This window comes from Xenopus laevis, chromosome 4S (assembly GCF_017654675.1).
Source record: "Xenopus laevis strain J_2021 chromosome 4S, Xenopus_laevis_v10.1, whole genome shotgun sequence".
In the NCBI taxonomy this organism is placed as follows: Eukaryota; Metazoa; Chordata; class Amphibia; order Anura; family Pipidae; genus Xenopus; species Xenopus laevis.
The window spans coordinates 62067229-62094940 of record NC_054378.1 but is presented as its reverse complement, the minus strand read 5'-3'; the positions used below and the strand labels follow the sequence as shown (position 1 = coordinate 62094940).

General features: G+C 38.4%; 1 protein-coding gene across 2 annotated transcripts in view; it reads right to left on the bottom strand.

Moving 5' to 3' along the window:
* Window positions 1-22719, bottom strand: part of erich3.S (glutamate rich 3 S homeolog) — a 53761-nt gene extending 31042 nt beyond the window's left edge. Inside the window, exons 1-5 of one of the 2 annotated variants that reach the window (XM_041561328.1) lie at window positions 22393-22719; window positions 11041-11134; window positions 10222-10347; window positions 4233-4304; window positions 1129-1257 (exon numbers count right to left, since the gene is read on the bottom strand). In XM_041561328.1, the coding sequence (XP_041417262.1) occupies window positions 1129-1257; window positions 4233-4304; window positions 10222-10347; window positions 11041-11134; window positions 22393-22412 (441 nt within the window). In that variant the 5' untranslated portion in view covers window positions 22413-22719. The remainder of the gene's footprint in view (window positions 1-1128; window positions 1258-4232; window positions 4305-10221; window positions 10348-11040; window positions 11135-22392) is intronic. The other variant, XM_041561329.1, reaches the window with a different exon arrangement.
* Between the last annotated feature and the right edge of the window lie 4993 nt (window positions 22720-27712).

Below are 27712 nucleotides of genomic sequence, written 5' to 3'. Positions count from 1 at the left end.
AGGATATTATAAGTTACCTCGGAGTTCCATGACCTGTATAAAAACACTCGGCCTTCGGCCTCGTGTTTTTATATGGTCATGAAACTCCTCGGTAACTTATAATATCCTTATATTTTACAAGAGGGGGTACTTTATTCACTATATCTTTGTACTATAAAAAAAAATCATATACAGTATTGTCCTGGAACTGCTTAGTGTCTGATAAGTAGTTACAAATTCTGGTGGTCCCACACTCCAATAGGTAACAGGGTTCCTCTCAACAGAGCAGTGGCACCATCCAGGCCACAAAACTCCAAGATCAGCATAAAATAAACTCTGGAGAACTACAGAGAGTTCAGTTTGTTTTATTTTTCACAACATGTTTCGGATATACATATCCTTCATCAGGTACTTGTTGTCAACACTCGCTGTGGTTCTCCAGAGTTTATATTATGCTGATCTTAGTGTCTGATAATATAACACGGGTGCATTATTTTAAATATAAACTCATAATAATCACTTACTTGATACCTGGTGCTTCTTCGCAGCGAGTGATCTTCTTCTTCTTCGTTCTTTAATACCCCAAGGCTGACACATGAACAGTAAAGTGAAAAACTCAGCTTTTTTGTTAAAGTACTGCTTTTCATTCTACTGCATATGCACACCAGCGGGAAAAAAAAGAAGCAAGAAGATGATAACCCTGTGGTGCTCACTGAGGCTGGAGCAGTTTTCTGCTGATAGGAGCATCGGCCCAAGGTATCAGGTAAGTAAATACAATCTCAAAAGGGGGTGTTTTCACCTTTTTTTTCCTTTAAATGTACATGTTTAAGTCCAAATATCCCATAAGTATTTCAGGGGTTTCTTTTGCTATTTGAAACGTTTTCTTCGTTACCTTATAGCCTTAAAGAACATCCAAACATGTTGACCATTTTACTATTAAAGGCTGATTTCAAGTTCTAATGTGATGTATATTCACACTGTTGTTAAAATATGATAAAAACTTAGAAAAGGTATTAATGAATTAGTGCTCTGTGCTCCAGAATTAGCAAAAAGGCCTAGCCAGACCAAGGTTCACTGGATAAAATCCCAGTACCTTGGCAGCCTAGCCTAATACTGGTTCTAACCTTCAGAGAAACACTTTATACTTACTGATTCTGATGAGTCAGAAAGTTCCCTTTGTGTTATCATCTGGCGATTCACCCCACCTTTTGGTCCTGTTGGTGGTCGAGGAGAAAATAAAGCAAATGTTTCTTCTTCAACTGTCTTTGAATGGTCAGCCTGAAATATAAACTCATTTTGTATTGACTATTAATTGGTTCTATGAAAACTATCGCCGCTGAAAGCTATACATTCACTGGTTTATTGCACATTTATGCAATAAATAAATACATTTATGAGAATAACAGCTATGAAAAACAGAGGATTTTGATCATCACCATTTGTTGTGGAAATCAAAACTCTGCTACCAGTCGAGTATATCGTACCATTCTTGTGAATTCAAGCTCTTTTAGGTAGGGCCTGCATAACATCTTCTATTGGTTATTGGTTGCTTTGTATGTAAAACTGTGGGGGTTATTTATTAACACTGGGCACATTTGGCCATGGGCAGTAACCCATGGCAACCAATCAAATTGTTGCATTCATTGTTTTGCAGCTGGCTTTAAAAAGCTAATCTCTGATTGGTTGCTATGAGCAACTGCCCATGGGCAACTTTGCCCAATGTTAATAAATCAGCCCCACAGTTGTGCACCCATTTATTGTACAATGATGCCAAATATGTTTTTGTTAATAAATGATAATAATAATATGAGAGGATTAAGAAGAATAGCTAGTCACCAGAAAAGATGCCAACATTTATGACAAGAAATTATTTCACCAGCACTCCGATTATGGTGAAAAAATTGTAGCTTTATTCGTGCCTCAAGCTAAGCGGGGTTTCGAGCTTTTACAGCCCTTTATCAAGCAACAAATTTATCAGATTATTGTATGAAAACCACAAATTTTTGGATTATCCAACGAAAACCAGTGTCAAACAGGCCAAAACTCTTGACAATCATGAAGGCAAGAAACATATTCCAATTGTAAAAGGAACCATCTGCCATTGACTTTTACATGACTTCGACAGGTTTTAGCTGGAATATTGTAGGATTCAAATTTTTAGCAGCTTTGGAACATAATATATTTTCCCCTTAAAAACTCAACCAGAAAAAATTGAGGCTTAATAAATAGACCCCTACATGTCCTGCTATTCTTTCAGTTATTAGCTGCAACCCAAAGGGCCAATCTACATGACAGAATGTGGTCAAATATATATACAAATGTGATCCTTCATGCTGAAATGAAGAGCCAGACCTAGGTGTAAGCAGCAGGGGCACCAGCCAAGGTTTAGGAACATGGTCATTAGGGCACAGCATATTGATGTTTTATTATCTGAATCCATAACAATATCACATATCTTACAAAAAAGGTCAGTTCTGAATAGAGAAAAAAGTGCACAGATCACATCAAAAGCTTTAACAAATATGTAGTCATGTATCCATATTCTACAAAGATCAGGGATTAATGAAGGCCTAGTATCTTAATAGTTGTATCCAAAACCATTTGTATTTTGCATTTATTTCACCTTAATATACATGTTCTCTACCCTGTCAGCTACATGAGCTACACATTCCTGTTTTGCCCCTCTGCCTCCTGCAGCCCATGTTACTGAAGTGAGTGTCTCACCATAACACCTTATGTCCCTGTGTCTAGAGGTGACATGGGATATTTGGAGAGGGGCTAAGTCTAAAGCTCCCCATAGACGCGACGATTCTTCGATTTTTTGGCCGACATCTGTCAGAAAAATTGATCGGCCAGGTCAAAAAATCTTTGTCGGTCCCAGTGCAATCTATCTATGTTTGCAGGGCCTTTGTTTTCCTGGCAAATTGGTCTTTTAGTCGATGGTCAATTCGTACGATCGTTCCGAGAAAATCGTGGTCTCACGATGAGGATCGGATCTTTTAAAAATCTCAACATCTATGGCCAGCTTTAGATTGGCTAAGGACAGATGCAACTTTAGAGTTCAGACACTGGGACAGTTGTGTTGGTGAGTGACTTCACTTGCTTCTATATAACCCACCAGGAAGGGCTGCCCAGATTGCATTTAATTCAAATGAATTAGTGCCGGCTAAAATTGTTCCCTACTGGAAATGATCTGATAGCCTTATCTTTCTCCACATATTTTCCCAATGCAAAGAGAGGCCAGGCTTTGATGTAAAGTTACAGGGCCACAGTGACGTAACTAGAGGGGGGCGGGCCCTAGCGCGGGACGCGCTGCCGGGCCCCCCGCCCCCGCCCCCCTCTGTACACCCGGAAACGGCCGGGAATCGTGGCGCGTAAGCTGCCGGGGGGGCCCTGAGGGGGTGCGGGCCCTGGCCCAATCGCACCCCCTGCTCCCCTGGTAGTTACGCAACTGCAGGGCCAATTGAATTTTAAATTCATTCATCTTACTAACAGTATAAAACATGTTTTACTGTTCTTTATATTAAAGCTATCTAATAATTATTACATGCAAGAGTATGTCTGAACATCTGGAAAAGCACTGGAAAGTGAAGAGAAGTGGCAGCTCAGGTGTTAATAAATCTCAGTCTGTCCTATTGATCTTTACCAGGGGATGCGGGCATCCACACCAAAGGCTGTTAGAATTGGTTATAGACCCACAGGGCAGAATGGGATCAATAAACATTGTCATATGGTGAAACAGGAAAATGAACTGTTGCCAATTTCAAGTAAAACACCCTATCTTACTTGTAAGGTAAAATGCTCTCTCCTGTACACACCCAGTCACATACTGTACAATCACACTGACTCAGGCCCATACCCCACACATGTACACTCACAATTAACACAACTCTTTCACACTTAGGGAACATTTAACAACATTCAAATTTGTTTTTTTCCCCCACAAACAAATTTTTTTGCCGCCAAAACTCAGGAATTAAAAATATAGTTTAAAAAATTTCTATGTACAATATTTGCAATATCAGTGGATGACAGTTGGTCTGTCCACACATGAAAATTCAGCAACAGCACTGGCCAGTTTGGTCACGTAAGAAGCTCTTTTCCTTTGTGATTTGCTAATTCAATCTTTCCATCTTTGTGTCAAAATTGTATATGATTCAATGCAACATTAAATCACTTAGAAATCATCATCATCACTATCATCAAATAAAAAAAAAACCACACGCACTGATAGGTCCTGAATAGTATTTTACCTTGATTCTTTGGATTCGTTCTCTTCTTGCAAATGTTTCCAATTTTCTTTTTATTTCAATTTGGTGGTAGCGCTAAAATAAATGAATGAATGCAGAATATGGAAAATCTATTAGACCCTTAAATAGACTCTTACAAGAACAAACAAGCACAGTGTGTGTGTGCAAATGATTCAGGTTACCTTATGGAATACCTCCCAACATTTAAAAAACAGAAAGAGGGATAAAAAGTTGTGCTGCACAATTTTTTGTCTACACTTACTTTATGACCACACCCCTAATTACTATGTGCAGTTTATAAAATTTGGCAGGTTATGAAAGTTTGAACACATTTCTGGGAATTTTGGTGCCATGATTTATGTGTTATAACAGTTTTGCTACTGAAGCTGGTCATTACTTTAACTAGTGAGATAATCACATCCCCAATGATGAAATAAAAAATATAAAAAAGATAAAGCCATTTGTGCTTATTACAAGTGAAAATCTACTATGCATTTTAAATAATGAAAATGGTGATGGTATCACTTGTTTCAGATTTCACAAATGGCTTTGATAGAGATTATAAAAGATGGATAAATGCTAATGCATTTGCATTAAAGGGATAATCATTTCCACCCCACACACTTCATAGGAGAGATTTACTTTCTTTGATGAAAGATGAGTGATTATGAAAATCTACAAAGAGAACAATCGGCCTGATAGATGAGAGAGAAAAAGTTTATTATAAAATAAAAGCTGCAATCGTTTCACTCCACCATGAAGGCACCCAAGGTATGAATGCCACCTTCACAAGATTAGTAAAAGCAAATTATATGATTAATATAAAGATGGAAACTTTGCACAGTGCTAAACAGAGAGTATACACCATTTCCTACCCTGTGCAGGTTGCAGACTATGGTGCATACATTAGTATCAATTTTTTTAGGAGCCAGTTAACCGCCCTGTATGCTTTTGAGTGACAGGAAACCACACACACAAGCTCCTTGCAGATAGTGCCCAGGGGTAGGCAGAGTAGGCACATGCCCAGGGGTGTGCAAAGCTGGGGTGCTCCAGGCACATACCTTTTCTGACTCCTACCCCCTAGTCCGTCCCCCACTCTGGCTGGCGTGTGCAGTCTGTCCCTTTCACAGCGCATATTTGTTTCACACATGTGCGCTCACAGTTGGGCACCTGGCCAGGCTGGCCCAGCTCTGATAGTGCCCAAGACAAAAATGAAATCAGGTCTCTGGCACCATAAGCCATCATGCTGCCAGGCCCGGACTGGCAATCTGTGGGTTCTGGCAAATGCCAGAGGGGCTGCTATAAGGTCCCATAGAAAGTCAGTATTTAGTGGGCTGGTGGGGGCTTTTTGGGCCTCTGTGTGGGCTGATTCGGCCTCTGTGTACCTGAAATGCCAGGGCCTATTTTAATTCTCAGTCCGGACCTGCATGCTGCCCATCCAGGTTAAGAAAGAACAAGTTCACTAAATGTAGCATCTCATGTTCTTTTCCAAACCTTTTAGCAGTATTTTAATGGGGTGGTTCACCTTTAAGTGAACTTTTTTTATGTTATAGAATGGCAAATTCTAAGCAACTTTTTAAATGGTCTTCATTTTTTTATTTTTTAATAGTTTTTTTAAAGGAGAACTAAAGCCTAAGTAGCTAAAAATGTTTTACATGATGTTTTGGGTTTCTGTACCTGCCCAAGGCAACCACAGCCCTTTAGCAGTAAATATATATGTCTCCAAAGATGCCCCAGTAGCTCCCCATCTTCTTTTCTGCGGATTCACTGCACATGCTCTGTGCTGCTGTCACTTGCTGAGCTTAGAGACAGACTCCCAATATACAGTACACATAGAATATAAATGTCACAATATAAGGCTGATTAGTAATCAATACATATAATTACTACATGGCAGCACAGAAACCAGCGCAATTAGCATCACAATTTAATAATCAGCCCTGCAGCCAGTGGTGTAACTACCGGGGGAGCAGGGGGTGCGATTGGGCCAGGGCCTGCACCCCCTCAGGGCCCCCCGGCAGCCCCCCGTGATTCCCGGCCTTTTCCGGGTGTACGGAGGAGGGCGGGGTTCCCGGCAGCGCGTCCCGGGCCAGGGCCCGCCCCCCTCTAGTTATGTCACTGCCTGTAGCATCATCTTATAATACAGGACAACCTAATATTCTGCTGAATAATTTAAATAGACCCCTAAGCTTAGCTTCTCAACAGCTGCTCAGAGCCCACTGAGCATGTGAGTGTCACAGACACTTTCCAAGATGGTGACCCCTGTGACAAGTCCTGGATCATTGCTGCTATTGAGAAGCTGAAACTTTAGGCTGGTGTAATAAGTTCAGTATATAAAATATGGCATTTTTAGCCACATTCATTTATAGGGTTTAGTTCTCCTTTAAATACTTTGTAAGAAGAGAATGCAAACCCCTTACATTCAAAATGTATTGCAGATGAGGGCTGAGATTTTTCCCTCTCCCTTGGTGGGTCCTAGTCAGATACAATTATAAATGCTGCCTTGATACTGATAATTATTCACGGTACTGAGACAATCCTTGATGACAGTGAATACTACTGCAGTGACTGTTGAACTAAATGAGACTTTCAACATTAATTCAAAAAGAAAGGTGGCCCAGCTACATGAGTTAACCCCCATTCTCGACATTGATTTAGTAGTAGATAATCCCTCCATGACAAGCCACATGCTCAGGTGAATTAAACGCTGATGTTTCTGTCTATTTTTTTGAGGCATGTTGACAAATCTCCATGTACAACATAAACCTCATTTTAATATAAAACTGAGAAAAATGTAAATTATTTTTATTGCTACGGTGTCAGTACATGAAGAACTTGATTATTTATTTAAACTGTTTAAAATAAGTTTTGTGCAATAGGGTGATCACCACGTTGATATAACAGCAATTGCCTGAGCAACCAATTGTGCAGTATGACAAATTGATAGTGTCTAAATCTAAGAGACAAAACTACTTGGTAGTGACCTATCTAGGTACACATTTATGGAACAAGCATTTTAAAAAGTGCATTAAATGGAAACTTTGGCTGACAGAAAAATATGAAATTAGAATAAGCATGATTTAACTTTGCAGGTTACAAGAGACAACTTGGCATATTAACATTTGCAAATAGGGGTTTATTGAATTTTTATTTTAGGTAGTTGACTGTATTTCATGGATTGACCTTGCAGCTGAAATGCTATGATTCTTAAGAAATAGGGATGTATGATTATATCTATATAATACACAAAAGCCATGAATATCTTGTTAATTATACCCTTATAAACGTTGAGTTCTGATGTCATCAGTTATAAACGCTGAGTTCTGATGTAATTTCTGTCACATGACTCACCGAAACTTGTGTATTATAATAAATAAAGTACCCCCAGTTGCAAAATATGAGGATATTAGAGGTTACCTCGGAGTTCCATGAGCTGTATCATTATGTAACATTAGTTTATTATTAGACTAATTTATGTAAAAACAGATTACTATAAAGTAAGGCTCAACTATGGTAGTTTCCCTTCAAATCTGTTTCACAGCAACATACATTTTATTGCATAAGGGGTTAACTTGATGTGATAGAGGTTTATTTACTCCGGGAGGGGACAATGCGCAAACAATCTCTATATGAAGTGCTGTTCCCACCTGCTTGGACCACACACATAAAGGGCTGGATGTGAGTCGAATGTGTGTGTTATGTAAAGTCTCAGTTATGAAGAAAGACTGGCCAAGTAGAGGTTGTTTGCACTAGAGAAGAGGCACTTAAAGGAGAATTCAACCTGTGGGGAAAAAATCCTGTACCCCCCAACCCAGGTAGACCACCCCCCCTCCCTTCTTCCCCTAGAAGTTCCACGCATCCATCTTCCGCGTCCTCTGTAAGCTGACTGGGAGATCGGTATTTCTGCGCATGCGCAGTTGGAGTGGTTTGCCGGTTTGTGACAACTGCGCATGTGTGGAATTACACCGAAATTGCTGATCTCTCAGTCAGCTTACCGAGGAGCTGGAAGATGGATGCGTGGAACTTTGCTGGAAGAATCTGCGGCGAGGGTTATAGAAGTATGGAGTATAGGGCATTTCCCCCGGGGGGGGGGGGTAGTTAGCCTGGGGGAGGAGGAATGGGGTCTACTTGGGGTGAGGGGGTACGGGGGTTTTTCCCACAGGTTAAATTCTCCTTTAAGGGGGATATGATAATTATGTATCAATATATAAGGGGCTTATAATAAATTCTCTCTCACTCCACTTTGTTCATCAGCAGGTCCTTCAGCAGATATGAGGGCATCCATTTTGATTACAAGAAAGAAGGTTCCATCTAAATATTCAGAAGGGGTTTTTTACAGTGAGAGCTGTGTAGTTGTGGCATTCTTTCCCTGAATCAGTTGTACTGGCAGATACATTAGATAGCTTTAAGAAAGGGTTGGGTGGCTTTTTAGCAAGTGACGAAATACAAAGTTATTGAAAATAGCTCTTGGAACAAAGTTGATGGGACTGCCATTTTGAAATTGGGAAGAAATGGTTTCCCACTCTGAGGCAAATTAAGGGGAGGAGGGGGGTTGCCTTCCTCTGGATAAACTAGCAGTTAGACAGGTTTTATATGGCTGTAAAAGTTTAAACTTGATGGGCATGTGTCTTTTTTCAACCGAAATTATTATTTTATTATTTTCAAATTATTCCCTAAAATAGAAATGGAAAATTCTGTAAAAAGTTTTTAATTGCTTTCTATTTTTTAAAAGGAAATGTTTTGTTCAAATTTGATGAATTTGTTTCAGCCCTAATGAGCATGCTCCCTGAGCTTTATTAAAGTCAATTATTACAACTGACATTTCTCTAATTCAACTGTGATGTAGCAACTCGTGTAGCTAATCTTGACAGTTTAGAGGGGTTGCTGGGGCTTAGTGAACAGCTAGTCTGACTAGGAAAATGTAATTTTAAATGCCTTCATTTTCCCAACCCCTATGAATATAGCGCTGCCTAACAAAGGTGCCATTATTTTCATTGGAGCAGCCACAAGTCTCTGTGCCCCATAACTGTACTATGTTGAATTATTGTTGGCGCTGCTGCCTTGCAGTACTGGGATCCTGAGTTTGATTTCAGTCACAGCACATGTGGAGTTTGTATGTTCTTCCTGTGCTTGTGTGGGTTTCCTCCCACATTTGAAAACGTACAGTACATACCTGTACTTGTTAACTGGCTCCTAATGTCCATCCTTGTTACATGTATAATTAAGAGCAAACCTGTAATGTTATTATTATACTTATTTATATAGCATCAACATATTCTGCAGCAGATATTATACATCATTCACAACAGTGCCTGCCCCAGCAGAGCTTACAATCTAAGGTCCCTATTACATACAGTAGGGTCAATGTTTTTCTCAACAAAAGCCAATTACCCTTCCTTTATGTTTTTGGAGTGTGGGAGGAAACCCACACAAACACTGGGAGAGCACATTCTAGAATCAAACTCGAACCCTGTAAGGCAGCTGTAATATCCATGATCCACTAAGAATTATTTACATTTAATGAGGCAATTATGGTCACCAGCCAAGCAAACAATATTAAACATCCTTTTTATTTTGATCCAATAATTATCCACTATCGATCTGCCTTGAGTGCAGGTTCTCTAAAGTGTGGCAGTTCAAAGTAAGGATGCTGATATTGCTAATCAGGTATATAGACTTACCTCCAGCAGTAGCCCTAAATACATCTAGTGTGGAAAGGACCACAGTAGTTTAACTGTGTTGTAGGGGATTTATGTTTATCCAGATACATAAAATTGTACACCAATGCAATGTTTTGGGATGTCCAAGAGCCTGTCTTTGCTTTACTCACCAGAAGGACATAACAGACTTTTATGTAGTAGCATGCATCGGACTTTTACACATTTCATTTAGTGCCAGTATAGAGAATGTCTGATTCAAATCTAACATCTGCTACTATTATAATAATAATTAAAAAGTGATAGGACTGCTGGGGAAAAAAATGACATCCTACCTCCATGTCAAGGACCTTTTGGAATATGGCTTGGGCAAGGCATTGTCTGATATATTTCTGATGGTCACGTCTCATAGAATTTATTTTGTATTCTTTTTCAGTTAATATTCTTCCACTTCTTGTAATCTGTAAATTAAAGTATGAATGCTGTATTGGGTGAAACATTAACATCCCCACAAACACATTTCTCTTTTATCTACTTGAATTGTTAAATTAACTTAAATTACCAAGTTTTAAGTAGAATTATCATGGATTTTGCTCAATGGAGGCCAATAAGAAATAACTCCTGAATTATTGCCTAAAATTTGGGGTAATATTTCATTTGAGATTTATCTGAAGTTGTTTGCATGAGATTTTCATGAGGGTGCTGACTAATGTGTTATATGCTTAATTGATAACCGCCAGTTAATTTGTGAGGCAATTTTATAATGTCAGACTGCATCTGACCACTCTTGAACAGATTCTGTGATAATTATACTAATAACTTGGTAATTTAAATTATAGTGTAACAATTTAAGTCCAAATCCACCAATCAACAATTCAACAATTTAGAAAAATGACTGATTTCTAATTGAAATCAACATGGGATGCAATTTAAGGGAATTATTATTTGTTATTATCATGACAGCTAGAATAAGAATAGCTAGAGTGTAATGAATCTATGTATATATTTAGAAAAATAAGAAGTTAAATTAATATATGTCATACTTTACTGATTTTAATGAATAGCCCCCAACTGTCGATTAAATACATTTGTAACAAGGTTTTGTCCTTGGTAGAATAAATGCACATTAGGCTGAATTAGAAGCAGATTAATACCATTCCAGATCTCTGAAGGTGCCTTCTTATTCTTGTATTGTTGAAATATCCTGTCAGGTGTTTGTCAGTGAGACTGTTGTATGCGGACAAAGGTCTGTAAAAAAAAAAAAAAAAAAGAAATAAAGAAAGAACATTTTTCATGATACAGGTATGGAATCCATTCTCCAGAAACCCATTATCCAGAGAGCTCCATCTCCCATTGATTCCGTTTCAGCCAAGTAATCCAAATTTTTAAAAAAGATTTCATTTTTCTCTGTAACAATAAAACAGTACATTGTACTTGATCCAAACTAAGATATAATTAATCTCTTTTGGAAGCAAATCCAGCCTATTGTTTTTTTTTTAATGTTTACATGATTTTCTAGAAGACTTAAGGTATGAAGATCCAAATTATGGAAATATCTGTTATACCCAAACCCCGGGTCCCAAGTATTCTGGATAACAGGTCCTATACCTATACAATCAATGCTGAATTTGAATGATGGTCAAATACAGGCTGGTATTATAAAATTGCCTCACAAATTAACTGATGGTAATCAATTACACATATAACTCTTGTGAGGGCCTTTAGTACATCATAGGGTTCATTTATTACGTGCAACTGCAGATTTGGTCCTGCATATTTTGGTGCAGTCATTGCACCATTCATTAAAGGAAAACTTTACCCCCAAAATGAATATTGTTCGCAGGGTATAGTTTTCCTTTAAAGATACTCGCCATTAAAGCCGGCCGCTATTATAGCACATTGAGGCTGTTATAACACTGGAATTGTGGAGAAAACAATGCACTGTGGCTTAAAAACATGGCGATTTTTGATTCAAATTCCACATGCACTTGTACAATACTACAACTGTAAATGTATTTCTTCTGTCTACTGCCATCCTACTAATAGGTGTCCGTATAGAGAAATTTTCTCTTTATAAAAGACTGCTTCACCACCTGAAGTACCAATAACCAGATTATAGCACTCTTATTTTGTGTATATTATATTAAGGTGATTCAGTTAACTGGAAAGTATAGTTATGCTTGGGCTAAATACCAGAAGAGAGTGCAGCAGCAGAAGTGGGGTGATGGGACGCAAGTGACGTCTTATGCATGTGCATTGGGGAGCTCACAAGTCCGATGCCTAGGTAAGCCCCAGACCTGAATGCACTACTGCAGGTGGGTCAGTACCTATTAATGCTAGTTAGCAACCTGTCAAAAGCTCCAACAGTAGAGCAGTGGGTAAGTACCCTGGTTATGCATAGCTAAACGGCTGGAAAGTTAGTGCAGGTACCACAGTGATGAGCATCTTTGATGGAAATAATCATGAGTCCTCGGAACCTGTGATTAACACTAAATACATTTAAATATAGGGGTAGTATCAAATATAGTATAACATACCATACAAAAGTGTTTTTTTTTTTCAAATTACACCCTTTTTTTACCTACTTCATCCATTTAAGTATCAGAAAATGTATCAAGGCATTTCAAAATCACATGTCATGTTTTATTCATGTCCTGAAGTATAGTTTACTCGGTGATTAAATGGTACTATAGCAACAGTGTGCTGTTTCCTTAGCACTTGTTTACAAGCTGTTAATAATTGCTCAAGATATTTATATTGTATGGATTAAATAAGGAAAGAAAAGCTATAAAAGGCATATGATTAATATGTCCTTTGTGGAAGTGTTATCTTTGTTCAAGATTACATCCAAAGCACCATCTAAAACACACATAACACAAGATTACTGTGTCCTGAAAATAATTACTGTATTCATTGTTCAGAGCTAATAGCACCAGCCTAAGGTCTGTTTGTTTAGTTCTTGTATTGTGTTTTGACATGTTTCAGGCAGGAGCGGCATTGTCAATGACCAGTCCATTACTTCAATATCAGTCTGACATATTGTAAGGGGGAGAGGAGGTTCAAGAGGGTGTTTTTGAGTACTAAGACTGTAAGCTCTGCAGAAGAGACACATTCTTGGTCTCTCTACACATACCTTTTGAACTTTTCAAATGTATGAATGTTTTATTGATTTCACTGTTTGCTCAGCTGTCTGTACTGTTAATTTATTGTAAAATTGTACAGTGCTGTGTTGCCAAGAAACCATATATAAATATATACATACCATTCATTTATAATGAAAGATCAAGAGTAGACATATATGTGTTTCTCATTATAATTGCTCCCAAAGGAAGCAACTGGTTGTATTTATGGTTACTTCCCTGAAACAATTTAACTCCTGGCCAGGTAAGGTGTTGTAGGGCTTACCTTTAAGTGTAGTTCAGGTACTCCCATATTAAAGAAATACTGTACTTACTAATACAAAATGTTAGCTTTTGAACCAAATAACTAACAATTTAGAGGATATTGTTTCATTTGAGTATGCAACTCCCTTGCACAAGGTCCTTAGCCCAGATTGCATGGAGAATAAGCAGAGGTTCAATTGGGAAGGGCATGGGCTATAAAAGAAGGCACATTTACATCCCTTAGCGCTCCAGTTCTTGTGCCCCAGCTCATGATAAATGGGCCCTATATTTGTTGGAAACATCTATATATAGTATATAGAACAAAGAAAAACAGCATGACATAAATTACACTATATGGTAGGCACGTGGGCTCCAAAAAAAATTAATTTTAACCTGTTCTCACAAATAGCAATAGTTTCTCTTGTGGAGATGAAAACTGCAGCCAATTTACTACATGGTTTTCCTATTTGTATGTTGCATGAGAAACATACCTTTATGAACTGACCTATTACCTGGAATGCTATGTTCTTTTTCAAACTGTAAAGTATCATACTTAATCAGCTTGAAAAAGGACCAGAAGGGCCCGAAAAGTTGCTGTAATTGTTGTATGAGAAAATAAAGGCAGTTTTAATTTTTTTGAAATGGGAGTGCTGCTATTCTTATAACTTTGAAATACAAATGTGGGCCCTCGAAGCTTCTAAAATAATAGGCTTGTTTTGCTTCATCTGTTTATGCTAACTTAAAGGAACAGTAACACCAAAAATATTAAGCATTTTAAAGTGATTAAAATATAATGTACTGTTTCCCTGCACTGGTAAAACTGGTGTGTTTGCTTCAGAAACACTACTATAGTTTATAAACAAGCTGCTGTGTAGCAATGGGGGCAGACATTTGAAGCACAGGTCACATAGCAGATAACAGATGCACTCTGTAGTATAGCATGGTATTATATTACAGAGCTTATCTGTTGTGTGCTAAATTACCTGTGCCTTTTTCTACAAATCCAGCTTGACTGTCTGTCCCATGGCTACACAGCAGTTTATTTATATAAACTATATCAGTCTTTTTAAAGCAAAGACATAACTTTTACTAACACAGGGCAAGAGTTCAGTATATTTTAATTACTTTTAATCCCTTTCATTTTTTTGGAGTGACTTGCTGTTTCTTTGTTTCCATATTTATTATCACTATTTTTACTACACAAACTATGCATGGCTGTATGAAAGCAATAGACTTTGTCTACATTTGTACTCTCTAAAAAAAACTATACTATTTGAATTCATTACAGTAATGGCTGGTTTCTGCTCTTGACACTATGTCAATTGGAGTTGGGTTTCCTTTTCAGCTTTTCCAAGGAGATCTTGTACTACCTCTGAACACTGTTCTTTACTTCTCTCAGACTTTGCTCATGGATACCCTCCTTCCTTCGGTTACTCTGTTGTCAAGTTGTGACTCAGGCATTGTGGTGGTGTAAAATAATACCAATACTATGATTTAACTCTGATGAGCAAACCCTACATTAGGTATTGGAATCAAGTGACAGAAACGTGCATATTTCAGTGTCTTTCTCACATTTCCTTCTTTGTTTGTGGTTGTTCAGCTTCCAGGTAGACACAAAGTCTGGGATTGAAAATAATGGGTATTCAGAATTTTAATATGGTGGGGGAGTTGGTCAGAAATATTGGCACTGGTAAGGAATGCCTACTTTGGATAGGGTGTGATGTGCATAACATAGTACCATAACAATTATTTTTCATCTAGCATATTGTATGTGCATTATTGCTCATTGTGCCTTGTGTACTAATTGCCAAGTCATAACAGCATTGCTGAAGCAGAATGACTTCTGTTTCCTGCATAAACATGTCTGTGATGTATTGGGGATAGTAGGCCTTAGCAGCAAGTGGATAACTGAGAAATGGCAATAAGTTCTGCACTGTGCAATAATAAACCCCTTAAGGATTCCTAACTAGCTTCCCTAGAAAAAATCAGCACCTTCTAACAAGCAGTTATTGCATATTCATCCCCTGATGCACTTATAGGTTATTTTTACTTGCCATGAGATTACTTCAACACTTTTACTGCTATGTGTGGATATATTTGTATTAGACAACATAGGCAACGGAAGGGAAGTACATTTTATTTGATATAGAATTTACACAAATTGAAAATAGAAGCTTAATTTTTCTAATTCCTGTAAAATTAATTTAGTCACTACTGGTATATGCAAGTCACAGTGCAAAATAATTGCCTATTAGCCACCTATGAACAATGTTACTTTGAGATCCTACTTTAAATAGTTTTTTTTAACTCTCCAAGTGTATTTATTAGAAACTGTTCTTCATATTATTCATCCTAAAACCTGTTAAAAAATAGGACAAGGAAGGAGAAGTAAAACAGCCCATGATTAGTTTTTACCAACAGGTACAACTGCCATGCAAATCATCTCTTCATCACGCATCTCACCCATGGGAACATTAAAGGCTAAATCTCAATTTGCTTACAGAGATGGAATTACCTGATGTAACTCAGCCAAGCTCTCGTGTTGCGCACTCCATCATTAGCAATTATGCATTTTACTAATGGAGAGGAAGAAAAGAGCATGTATCTAAGCGTAACAATGAGCCGAACATGCACAGCTGGGAAGACTGAGGGGGGAATTATTTTACCAGCAAATTAAGTAAAAAAAAAAAAAGTTGAACCATTTAAATATGATGTAAATTAAAATGTAGAATTACAGTTGCTCAGTGTGCTCTTTAGAGAGCTTCTACAATTTAATATTCTATTTTGAGCTGTTTCCAAAATACGAACAGTTTTATATTTGGCTTTAATGGGACATTCTTTCAGTCCTCTCATAGCTGTTGTACCAGGGTTAACTGAATATGCACGCGATGTCTCTTTTAAGGCGCCACTATGCTTAGCACACACAGGGTCTATACAGCTTTACAGTCCTACAGCCATAGGAAAGGAGCTTCATCCAACTATCCCAACAGTTTTTTTTTTTTTTTAAATAAATACTCCACCTCCCAATATTGAAATCGGCTGATGTTTTTACCCAGTTACCTCTGTAACTGATATATATTATCCTTTTAACATTTAGCTTTTACATAATCAAATAGGTAGCAGAGCATATCGTTGTGGTCAGAGTATGTTTATAACCTTAGGCGGGAAGAAGAGTGTAAATTGTGAGCACAATGCAGATGAATTTGGTACACACCATCACAATATATTGTATATCAGCAATATAAAGTATGCTGTTTTTGTGGTGTGCAGTATGCAGTACCTGAGCAGCAGCTAAAATCCTGCAAAAAGTGCACTAAGGGGAACAACATCACATCTATTTAATGTTCAGTTACAAAGCATTGCTGGTAGGGGATATCAGTACAGTCTACATCTGGATCCAGTGTAAAGAGCAAGGCTTAGAACAGCAATGTTGGCCTTTAACTTAAAGGGACGGTTCACCTTTGAATTAGATTTTAGTATGTCATAGAATGGCCAATTCTAAGCAACTTTTCAATTGGCCTTCATTGTTTATCTTTTATTGTTTTTGAATTATTTGCCTTCTTCTGTTGACTTTTTCCTGCTGTCATATGGGGGTCACGGACCCCATCTAAAAAAGAAATGCTCTGTAAGGCTATTATTGTATTGTTATTGCTAAGTTTTATTACTCATCTTGATATTCAAGCCCTCTCCTATTTATATTCCAGGGTCTTATTCAATGCATGGTTACTAGGGTAATTTGTCTCCTAGCAACCAGATTGCTGAAATTGCAAACTGAAGAGCTGCTGAATAAAAAGCTTAATAACTCAAAAACCTCAATAATAATAAACGAAAACCAATTGCAAATCATATCAGAATATTACTCTCTACATCATTCTAAAAGTTAATTTAAAGGTGAACAGCCCCTTTAACAGCTGCCCTTGGGCATGTCTTGCTACACCCTGTAACTGCCAATGCCAGCCAACAGATATGGTTCAGGATAGGTGATGCCAATGTGCCTTTCCTGAATGCAGGTTTTTGCAGAACTTTCTGAAGCCCTGTACCATTGCAGTTTGCACCTGTTTTTTTTGCTACCCTGTGTTAAGTAAAAAAGTGATCTTGTGTTTTCTGATTTTATTCAAATATATACTGTATATTTTTTTATTCTTGCGTTGTCATTTACATTTTTTTGTGCACAAATGTAATGAGTGTGGATTAGATAAGAATAAAAGGTGGTTAGAATTAGCATTGCTGTTTTGTGTTGAATTCCTTTCCAAAAGTATTTCATGTTCTCTTCCAAAAGTATTAGACTCTTCTACCATCTTAGAAAAATGCTCCATGTGACCTGGGCTTTTATTTGCAGAATGAAATCAACTTTATACTTAATATGTGTAAGACAGGCCATTTCTTGTACATGTTAGATTATTTATTTTGGTCTTGCAAATGCAGAAACAGCAGAAACTAGTGAAGTTGAGCTTTAGTGGAGCTCATCAGTCCACAGAGTGTGACATTCAATTTATCTGGATCGTGTTTTTTACATGGGCACAACTTATTTACTGTATTATCTGGAACTAATATTGTTTGGAATCGGATCAACCAATAAATGATTAACCACACACAGTTTACAGCCAGTGTTGCCGCAAGCGGTGAAGTGGTGTTAAGATGAGAGATATATGGGTCCTGGCACAGCTTGTGTCGTATTAGGTGTAAACTTAACCCTACCTGGCCTACAGGCTGGGCCTCGCCTTCCACCACTTTGGACACCCTAACTGGGGTGTTTATACAAATGGCCTGTAGATGGCCTGTAGATGCTCAGACTTATACTGTGCATACTTCCTGAACAGCTTAAAAGTGAAAGTTACTGTTGTGTAATGGCTGCATGAGAGCCTGCTAATAAAGCACTGTTATCTGTGAGTTTGGGAATCTAACAGATGAAATGCTAAGAGACCAAATAGTGGAAAAAACAAACTCACCTCGCATTAGAGAGAGACTGCTCCTGGAGCAGGATTTAACCCTTGCAAAGGCTGTTACAGTTGCTAGCCAAATTGAAACAGCAGTGGCAGAGGCTAAAACTCTCAGTCAGGGAACTGCTGGGAATGTACAGATTGTGAATTCAACACTGTGGCCTAATAATGCACAGTCACAGGCAAAATACAGTGCTAAGGAAAGGTATTCACCTACACTGCAAAACTGTGCAGCACATACAAATAGAAAATACTGCTTTCGCTGTGGTTCAACACAACACACTGCAAATTATGCTACATGTCCTGCAAAAGCTAAACAGTGCCGCAAATGTACAAAAGTAGGACATTTTGCTAAGATCTGCCGTAGTTCTGCTAAAGATGTTCATGAAGTCACTAATACAAATGTCACAGTATTATGTGTGGATAAAGCTGGTACATTTATTCCAGGCAAGTTTATATGCACTGTCAGTGTCAGTACTGCTTCTGCTGACAAGGGACACTCCATTAACCTGATGCTTGATACAGGTTCAGCTGTTTCTATACTACCAAAGGATATTTTCTTGAAATACTTTGCAAAAGATCCGCTTGTTGCACCTGCCCTGAGACTGGTCAGTTACTTAAAGGATCTAATCCCTGTGCTTGGTTGCTTGCCAGTGACTGTACGATTTGAATCAAATACTGCAAAATGTGACTTTTACATTGTGAATAAGGGTACTGCTATACTTGGAAGGGATCTTTTTGCTGCATTAAACCTATAATTAGTTGATGGTCTCATTACTACAGCACCAGTGCCTGCCACACAGCAAGTATCTAAAATTCCACCACAAAGCAACACTTCACTGGGATGTGCAAAGAACTTTGTACACATAGTTAAGTTGAGACCAGATGTAAAACCAGTACCATTCCCTGATTCAGCATGGGAAAAACTTGCTATTGATATCGTCGGCCCTTTTACAGAAGCTCCTATAGACTGTAGATTTGCTATAACCTTGATAGACTATTACAGTAAATGGACAGAAATTGCATTTGTTTTTCATATAACATCAGCTACAGTAATAACATTTCTATCTACAGTCTTCAGCAGAGAAGGTAATCCAAAGGAGTTAATATCAGACAACTGACCACAGTTTGTCTCATCTGAGTTTGAATTCTTTCTGAGAGAAAGGAATATTTTGCATAGGAAATCGTCAGTGTATTACTCACAAGCAAATGGAGAAATCAAACGATTCAACAGAAGTCTGAAAGAAGCACTACAGACAGCAAATCTTACTGGGAAATGTATATTTTCAAAATTGTTCCTCATCCAAAATAAATAGAAATGACTGCCAAGCTCCAGCTCCAAACAACAGGTACAAATTGCTTGAATATACAGCACTGTGCAGCACTACAAGCCTATCACAGAGCCTGAGCAGCAAAACACTCAAAATATCCTATGTATCTCATTACCATAAGTTGTCTTCCACCTATCCATACACACATTAGGTTTGGTTTAATAAAAAAAGAGAATTTGCAGGAAACCTGTGAAGACACAGGGAACAGATACAATCTCCATGAAGATAGTGCCAAGGTTGGACTTAAACTCATGACCCCTGCACTAAAAGGGATCATGAATGCTATGATCTACCATGTTGCCCACTATCAATAGCAAGTTTATAGAGTACTGTATAATGAGACATGTTGTATATACTTAGAGCAGGCGGATTCAGCTTTTAGTTTAACAAGAGTACATTCTCCAAATATCTTACCCTAACTGGCCTGCAGGCTTGTTGGTGAAGAATGGGGCACATTATTACTAACATTTTCAGTTTCAGATTTACTAGTGCTCAAGTTCCAATTTACAATAAAATAAAAAATGTGCTTTTCATAGTAGATCAATAATTTCTCCTTCATAAACTGATGCTATAAGGGGTCAATTAATGACAGTCGTGGGGGTGCAGTGGTAGGCACATAGGAGGAGTCCAAATTTTAGAATCATTTAGACATCAATGCAAGGTAGGGAGCACTGGTGGGTATAGGGTGAGAAGAATCCTGTAACTACTGCCTGCCCTATGGCAGGGGAAAGAGCAGGGATGCTTGCGAGAGTTGCACTCTGCAAATTAATTTTAAATTTAGGTTGTATAGCGCAGCAAGACCACAATGCTAATGCTCTGAATGAGCACTAAGGTCTGAGATTGTGCGCCCTTTAGTGCTCTAGCACTTATGCTCAGGGTCTTCTTAAATGACCCCTGTAGTTTAGATGTTAAGGACTATGCCTTTAAACATGATAAATCAACAGAAAGTTACACCAGTACACTTCTTAAACATGGCTACTTCCTGTGCATTCATTTAGATCCTCTATAGAGGATCTTTCCTCAATGTCTTTAGAACTAAACTCAAAGACTACCTCTGGGAGCACCTGGATAACACCTGAACCTGGAAACTGGCACTTATATGGCAGCGTCACCCACTTTAACCTACCGCACTAAATACAACTCCGAATTGTGTCTATAAGTTACCCTCCCATTTAGAATGTAAGCCCTACAGGGTAGGGTCCTCCATCCTTTTGTCTACTCGACACTGAACACTTAATCTGTATTGTAATTATACTTTATATTTATGTGAATATTTCTTATAATGTACTTATTGTTACTTATTGCAGTGAACCCTTGTTTGTTACTACTAATTTATTGTTTTGCTGTATAGTGCTTTGCCCTCAAGGAGCGCTATACAAATAAAAATATACAAACATACATACATACATCATATGCAATATGCATTGGGCAGGTTATGATACTCAAGAGAGGAACATGGAGTCTTTTACCATTAATAATGCAACACCACTGCATTTCTGATTTATAGGCAATATAAGTTTCAGAGATGAATGCATTTCTACTACATGTGAAAAATACATCTATAAAGTGGGATCCGTTATCCTGAACCCCATTATCCAGAAAGCTCAGAATTACGGAAAGGCCATCTCCCATAGATTTAATTTTATCCAAATAATCCAAATTTTTTAAAATTATTTATTTTTAGTCTGTTATAATAAAACAGTATATTGTACTTGATCCAAACAAAGATATAGCTAATCCTTATTGGAAGCAAAACCAGTCTATTGGATTTATTTAATGTTTACATGATTTTCTAGTAGACTTAAGGTATGAAAGTGCGAATTACAGAAATATCCTTTATCCAGAAAACCCCAGGTCCCAAGCATTATGGATAACAGGTTCCATACCTGTAATACAGAAATCCCTGTTTTTGTTATCTGTAGTTACAGGATTGATTATTAAAGCCCAACTCAAAATAAAGCAGAGCAACAAAAACATGTGGCTGCTATCTAATACAAATAGCTTCCTTGGGGTATGTGCCCACAGACATTCAGGGGCATATTTATCAAAGGGTTAAAACAGAGATCACTGCAGTTCAGCAGCGGGAATTTTTTTAAGCTCTCTTTTAATTTATTTTGGATTTTTAAGGGCATAGATTGTACAGAATTTGTAGGGACATATCATATCATATCAGAAAACATAGCAAACTATATGGTTTAATACTGTAAATACGACTCATTTAACTCAATCTTTCTTAAATAAGCTTTAATCAGCTGATACATTAAAAAAATATAGTATTTCTAAAAAAAAAAAAAAACAAGCAAATTATTTCAAAATATTAAGTGCTATATCAGTATGCTTTTGCTATATAATTATTATGCCAGCATGAAGGAGGAGGAGAAAAATATGCCCAATTTTTGATTGTCAAAAAATAACTCAACACAAAAGTATATTCATCTCCCCGCATACCTATACCACCCGATTCATTGAAAGGGATGCTGGGAACCAGACCCGGACTGGCAATCTGTCAGTTCAGGCAAATGACAGAGGGGCTGCTCTAAGATGCCATAGACACTCACTATTTATTGGTCTGCTGGGGGGCTGTTTGGGTCTCTGTGTAATTGAAATGCCAGGGCCTATTTTGACTCCCAGTCCAGACTTGCTCGGAACCATAGCACTGGAAGTTGCAAACCCTGTCGTTAATCTCTGGTATATTTATTTTATCAGTTTCAGAGAAGTAGCTGCTCAGTTGCCAGCAGAATATAAAGTTTTGCAAATCAATGACTACAGGTAGCAGGACATAGCGACATAAGCATTTTAGATAAGGAATGAGGAAAACTTCCAGCATGGTAGCCTAGGCATTAGTCACTTACCCGACATATGGGTGGCTCATATTTGCAGGTTGGCTCTTCAGACCTGCAGAGTGGTATGTGTTAGGAAAACATACAGCTTTCACAGGAAAAACAACAACAGTGTCTAGCTTGCCTCTCTTCCTGCTATATATAGATCAGTATTGCTGATCATCAGGCAAATGTGTTATTGCCAGGATCCAAGCCTTTATATCCCAGCCTAGTGCAGTACTGATGACAGCCGTTGCTAGGGTCAGCCACGTAAAGATGCATGCCAAAGGGCGGGCTATGGGACTGATCAGCCAATAGTACTAAAAAGAAACCTTTATTCTACTCTTCATTGTGATCTGTCCAATGAACAGGAGGAATCCCAGCACCGTACTAAGCACTGTCATTGATATGCTTGTGTTTCCTTGGAGCTGCAGTAGCCACAGGCAACAATGTAACCTTTACAGTGCTGTATAGACGTGCAAGCAATAGCATCCAGTTAGAAGCCTCGGCAGATTTCTACATCTTGAGGAAATGACTCTGTCGTATCTGTTCAGCACTAATGGCTCACGCTGCTATTGCTTTAATTACAGGCAGTCTGGCAGGGCAATTGAAACAAGAGAGAAAACGGCTGACAATTATTTGAACTGACATTCTGTATACTCCTAAGAGTTTGGTGGGTTTTTTTATATATTTGTTTGGAAACCTCACTGCGAAATACAATAAAAAATATTCCCAAATATTTTTTTTATTTTTTATGCCATTTTAATAAATTTGTCTATGTGAAGCAACACAATCTCCAAGAAGCCCCCGCAAAGCCCCATTGTTGAAAAAAGACGTGCTGAAGAGGTTACATAGTAGTAGTATTGTACCGTGTTAGCCATAGATCAAGAACCAGAAAATATAGATGATGCCTATTATTGGCTGATTAGAAAAAAAATTCAAGCTTTCTGGACTACTTAGGACCTAAGTAGTCCAGAAAGCTTGCATTTTTTTTCTAATCAGCCAATAATAGGCATCATCTATATTTTCTTAATAAGTCTTATTAATTAAGTCTTAGGTCCCTGCTTTAGGCATGGTATACATTGAAACTAAAAGACCATAACATTTATACAGACTAGCAGTAAATAAAATGTTATCAATCTGACGAGTATGTGTGAAATCCTTCCCATACAGATCATCATCCCTCAGCTACAGTTCTCTGTAGATGTAAATGTAATTGACACCTAGTTGTGAGGTGACGTAAGTCTTTTGTGTATGTCCACTGGGTGCAGATCTTACAGTACTAGCAGTATTAGCCATATTCATATCTGCCCATAAAACTTCTGGCCCTGTTGAGGCCACGCTGTAGGGTATTGAATATGTACATGAATGTATATTCCCATTCCTTTCTCTCCTGCTGTGTTTTAAAGTTGCCCATTAGTACAATGACTTGCAGGTCATCAATAATGTCGTTGTCACTGCAGAAGTGTGCTGCTGCTGGGAGATCCATTTTCCACAATTGATGTTGGATCTACTGTATGGGAGGACATCCGCTGGCATAGTGTTTGTCCAATTTCACCAACATATAGCCCTGTCATTGGGCATTTCACACACAGGATAAGGTAGACCTCATTGGATGACTTGCATGAGAATGATGTTTTTGTTATGTGTTCCTGCTGGCAATATGGTATAGGTACCTGATCTGTAGTTAAAATATGGGTGCAAGTTTTACACCTTGCTTGCAGGTAGACTTTTGCGCAACTTTCTGCTGGGGTATTCCTGAAGCTTTGCACAATTCATTTCTTAATGTTTGGTGGTTGTCTCGATGCAAGTAGGGGAGGTTCTGGGAATATATTTACATCCACCATTATAATGGGTTGGAGTTATTTTAATAGTAGTGTCCAGGAAATTAATTTTGGTTTTGAGTGACTTAATTTGAGCTTTATGGCAGAGTGGAAAATGTTGTAGAAGCTTCCAAACTGCCAAAAGAACACATTGACTAGCAAAGAGAAATGGTGCAACATTTTGTGGAGTGATAAAAACAAGATTGTTCTTTTTGGGTATTTTTGTGCAGCAGGCAGTTTGTCAGACGACCCACAAACACTGAATTCAAGCCACAGTACACTATGAAGACTGGGAAGCATGGTGGTGCAAGCATCATGGTGTGGGGATGTTTCTCACACTATGGTGTTGGGCCTATGTATCCCATACCAGTAATCATGGATCAGTTTCAATACATCAATACTTGAAGTCATGTTGCCTTATGCCAAAGAGGAAATGCCCTTGAAATGGGTGTTTCAACAAGACACATCTATGACTCCATGCAACATAGATGTGCAGCAGTTCTCAGAAACAGTGCTTATACAATGAAATATTAGTTCAGCTAATCAAAGGAATAAGGGATTATAAGGATTTTGAGCTTTATTCACTTTTTTTTAAACACACTGCTCTTATTCTAAATACAATTGTAAGTGAAGTAGCGACCAGCTGATCAGTGATTGCTGTGTCATAGGCCCCTGATGTCACCCACCCACAAAGTCTCCCCACTCCATGTCTGATGTTAGCAACTCCATCCCAGCATTTTCCCCCTCCCCACCAGGACTGAAGTGGTTGAAAATGACCCAATTCTTCTCAGGACCTTTTTGTTGCTCCTTAAAAGTTGCACCCATCACCAATGCAGTTCTTTTAAGGGTCCCATTAATGCACAGGCTATAGCCTAGGGGGCCTAGTATGATCAGGGTACCATATAGATTTCAGTTATTCATGTCTATTTTATTTATTTTTATTTGTGCTGTTGGGTTTGGTCGGGCAAACCTGATGGAAGAAGAAGGCAGGAAAGGAGCCAACCCCAACCCAGTGTGGAGAGTTGGGGTACACATGTGCCTGGATCTTCACGCATCTGAACCTAGCAGTAGCCTAGATGGGGGGTCTGGGTAGATATAGCCTAGGAGCCCTGTATGTCATTAAACAGCCACTGAGTGGTGTAGCTTGCTGATAAATTGTATGCAAGATGCAAAGTACAGTGAGCATAGATGCAGGGAGCCCTAGAGTAAGTGGTACTTCAAAGTTTCCCTTAGTGCTTTGTGTCTAGCAAACAGCTAATTAAATTCAGTTTATTTGTGCTAATGGGATAGTGATGTTTCATGTATCATTGCTCTGGGGTTCACATCATATTGCGCACAAACTGTCTACGAAAAACTGAACATAACCACATTTGAATAACCTACACCACCTGTACTGGTAAACTGCAAGTAGGTTGCAGCAGGTCCGGAACTAGGTGTACGCAGAGTAGGCATGTCCCTAGGGTGCAAAGCTGGGAGGGTGGCAGACACATACCTCCTGTCGCCTACCCCAAGTCCGGTTCCCTTCTCTAGCCGACTCTGCATTTTTTCTCGCTGCTTTGCACTTTTGCGCATGCACACGAACTTGAATTCATGCATGCGCACACGAGCGCAAATTCGCACATGCGCACGCAAGAGCAAATTCGCGCAGGCGCCGCGACTGCCGGGCCTACTTAGGGCGCCTGCCCAGCGTGGCCCGGCACCGGGTTGCAGTGAAGTATTTTGTCAATACCCACTATTACACTGGAAATTTGAGAACACTGCATTGTGTGTAAATTACACTCTGCCTTGCCCTGCTTTTTTGCAGTTTTCTCACAGCTTTTCTAAACAAGCCCTTAGTGGGGGAATCCGTATTCAATCACATGCACAGTTCTTGTATCCATGAATACAGCGCCGTTTGCTTCCAACTGTCCCCTGATTTAAAATGGCCAAACACAGGGAGATCCGCTTGTTTGGCAATGTCGCCAAATGAGCGGATCTGTCCCCTGGCCAAATTGCGGTGGGCGATATCAGGCTGATCCAATTGTGGGCCCTAGGGCCCAACGATCGGATCAGAATGGAGGCCATACAGGCGATCGGATTGCGGGCCGTGTCAACGAAAAGATGCGGCTGCAGGATTTATTACCCTGCCCGATCAGCATCTGGCCAACTTTCGGCAGCTTTTATCGGCCCATGTATGGGGGCCTTTAGTCTCTCAGGTTTTTTTCAGCAGAACACAGCAGTGGTTTTATTTTACTAGCATTTTAAAATGTATTCTGACTTCCATGCCTTCATGGAAGCTTACCAGATAAACAGTAAAATTTCTTTTAAAACAGATTAGTTCTGAATCTCGATATGTCAGTAAGTACTGTAAGAAGGGGAAATGAGATAATGAAACTATCTTTAAGAGAGATATATTACATTTCAGCATTATATATGTGGATGTACAGTACATTAAGCACAACCTATTCAGCAGGTCAACTAGAAAGAATTCTAGCAAGGATGCTTGATTTTTGTCCATTCCTGAATAATTATTTTCTACATCAGGAAAAGAAATTCAGATCACAAAAACCATCTTGCGAGGGGCTCCACTGCTTTGTATAATGTCTTCATGAGCCTGTGATGCTTTTTCTAGAGAATATTCAGGACCAGTAAGTGGTTTTAACCAACCAGCTTCCATCCCTCCAAAGAGTCCTGCAGTTGTTTCAATTCTGTCTTCCTAGAATGCAAGAAAATCATGTAGCTCATTACTATAATTGCTTGGTATATTTCTAAAAGGCTAAATTGTTGTCCTTCAAACATGATACAAATAATCAAACCATTTAGTATTTTTTTTATGCCAGACCACTTACAAAAATGACCCATTTTTTTACAAATATTTCATACTAATGTTATGAATTCAAACAGCAAATAGAAAGTGGTTTAAATTTTGTGCAATCAATTTTGTGTAGAGTGGTATTGAACTGGTATGATGATGATTGCAATTCCTTTTTTAATCACACCTTTATAAATATGAATTTTACACTACTTTTCATGCCTTAATGTCTTGCTGCTTGAATCTCTCACGTTTACTACTATGGGTTCAGCCTATGAGATTTTTGGTGTCAGTCTGACATAAAATAAATAGGCATCTTAATCAGCTGCTTATAGAGTAACATCTGCTGTTAATATTGGGATCTATTAACTGAATTATATGAGCATCTCCTACATTAAGGGGCAGGTTTACATAGGGTTGAATATCGAGGGTTAATTAACCCTCGATATTCGACTGCTGAATGTAAATCCTTCGAATATCGAAGTCGAAGGATTTACAGCAAATAGTTTGATCGAACGAAAAATTCCTTTGAATCATTCGATTCGAAGGATTTTAATCCATTGATCAAACGATTTTTCTACGACCAAAAAAACATAGGAAAGCCTATGTGGACCTATGAGTGACTGAAGTTTATTAGAGCGCAAGTCACATGATTGGGGGTACCTGGAAAACTGACAATATGTCTAGCCCCATGTCATATTTATAATATTTATTTATATTCAAAACTAAATATAAAACT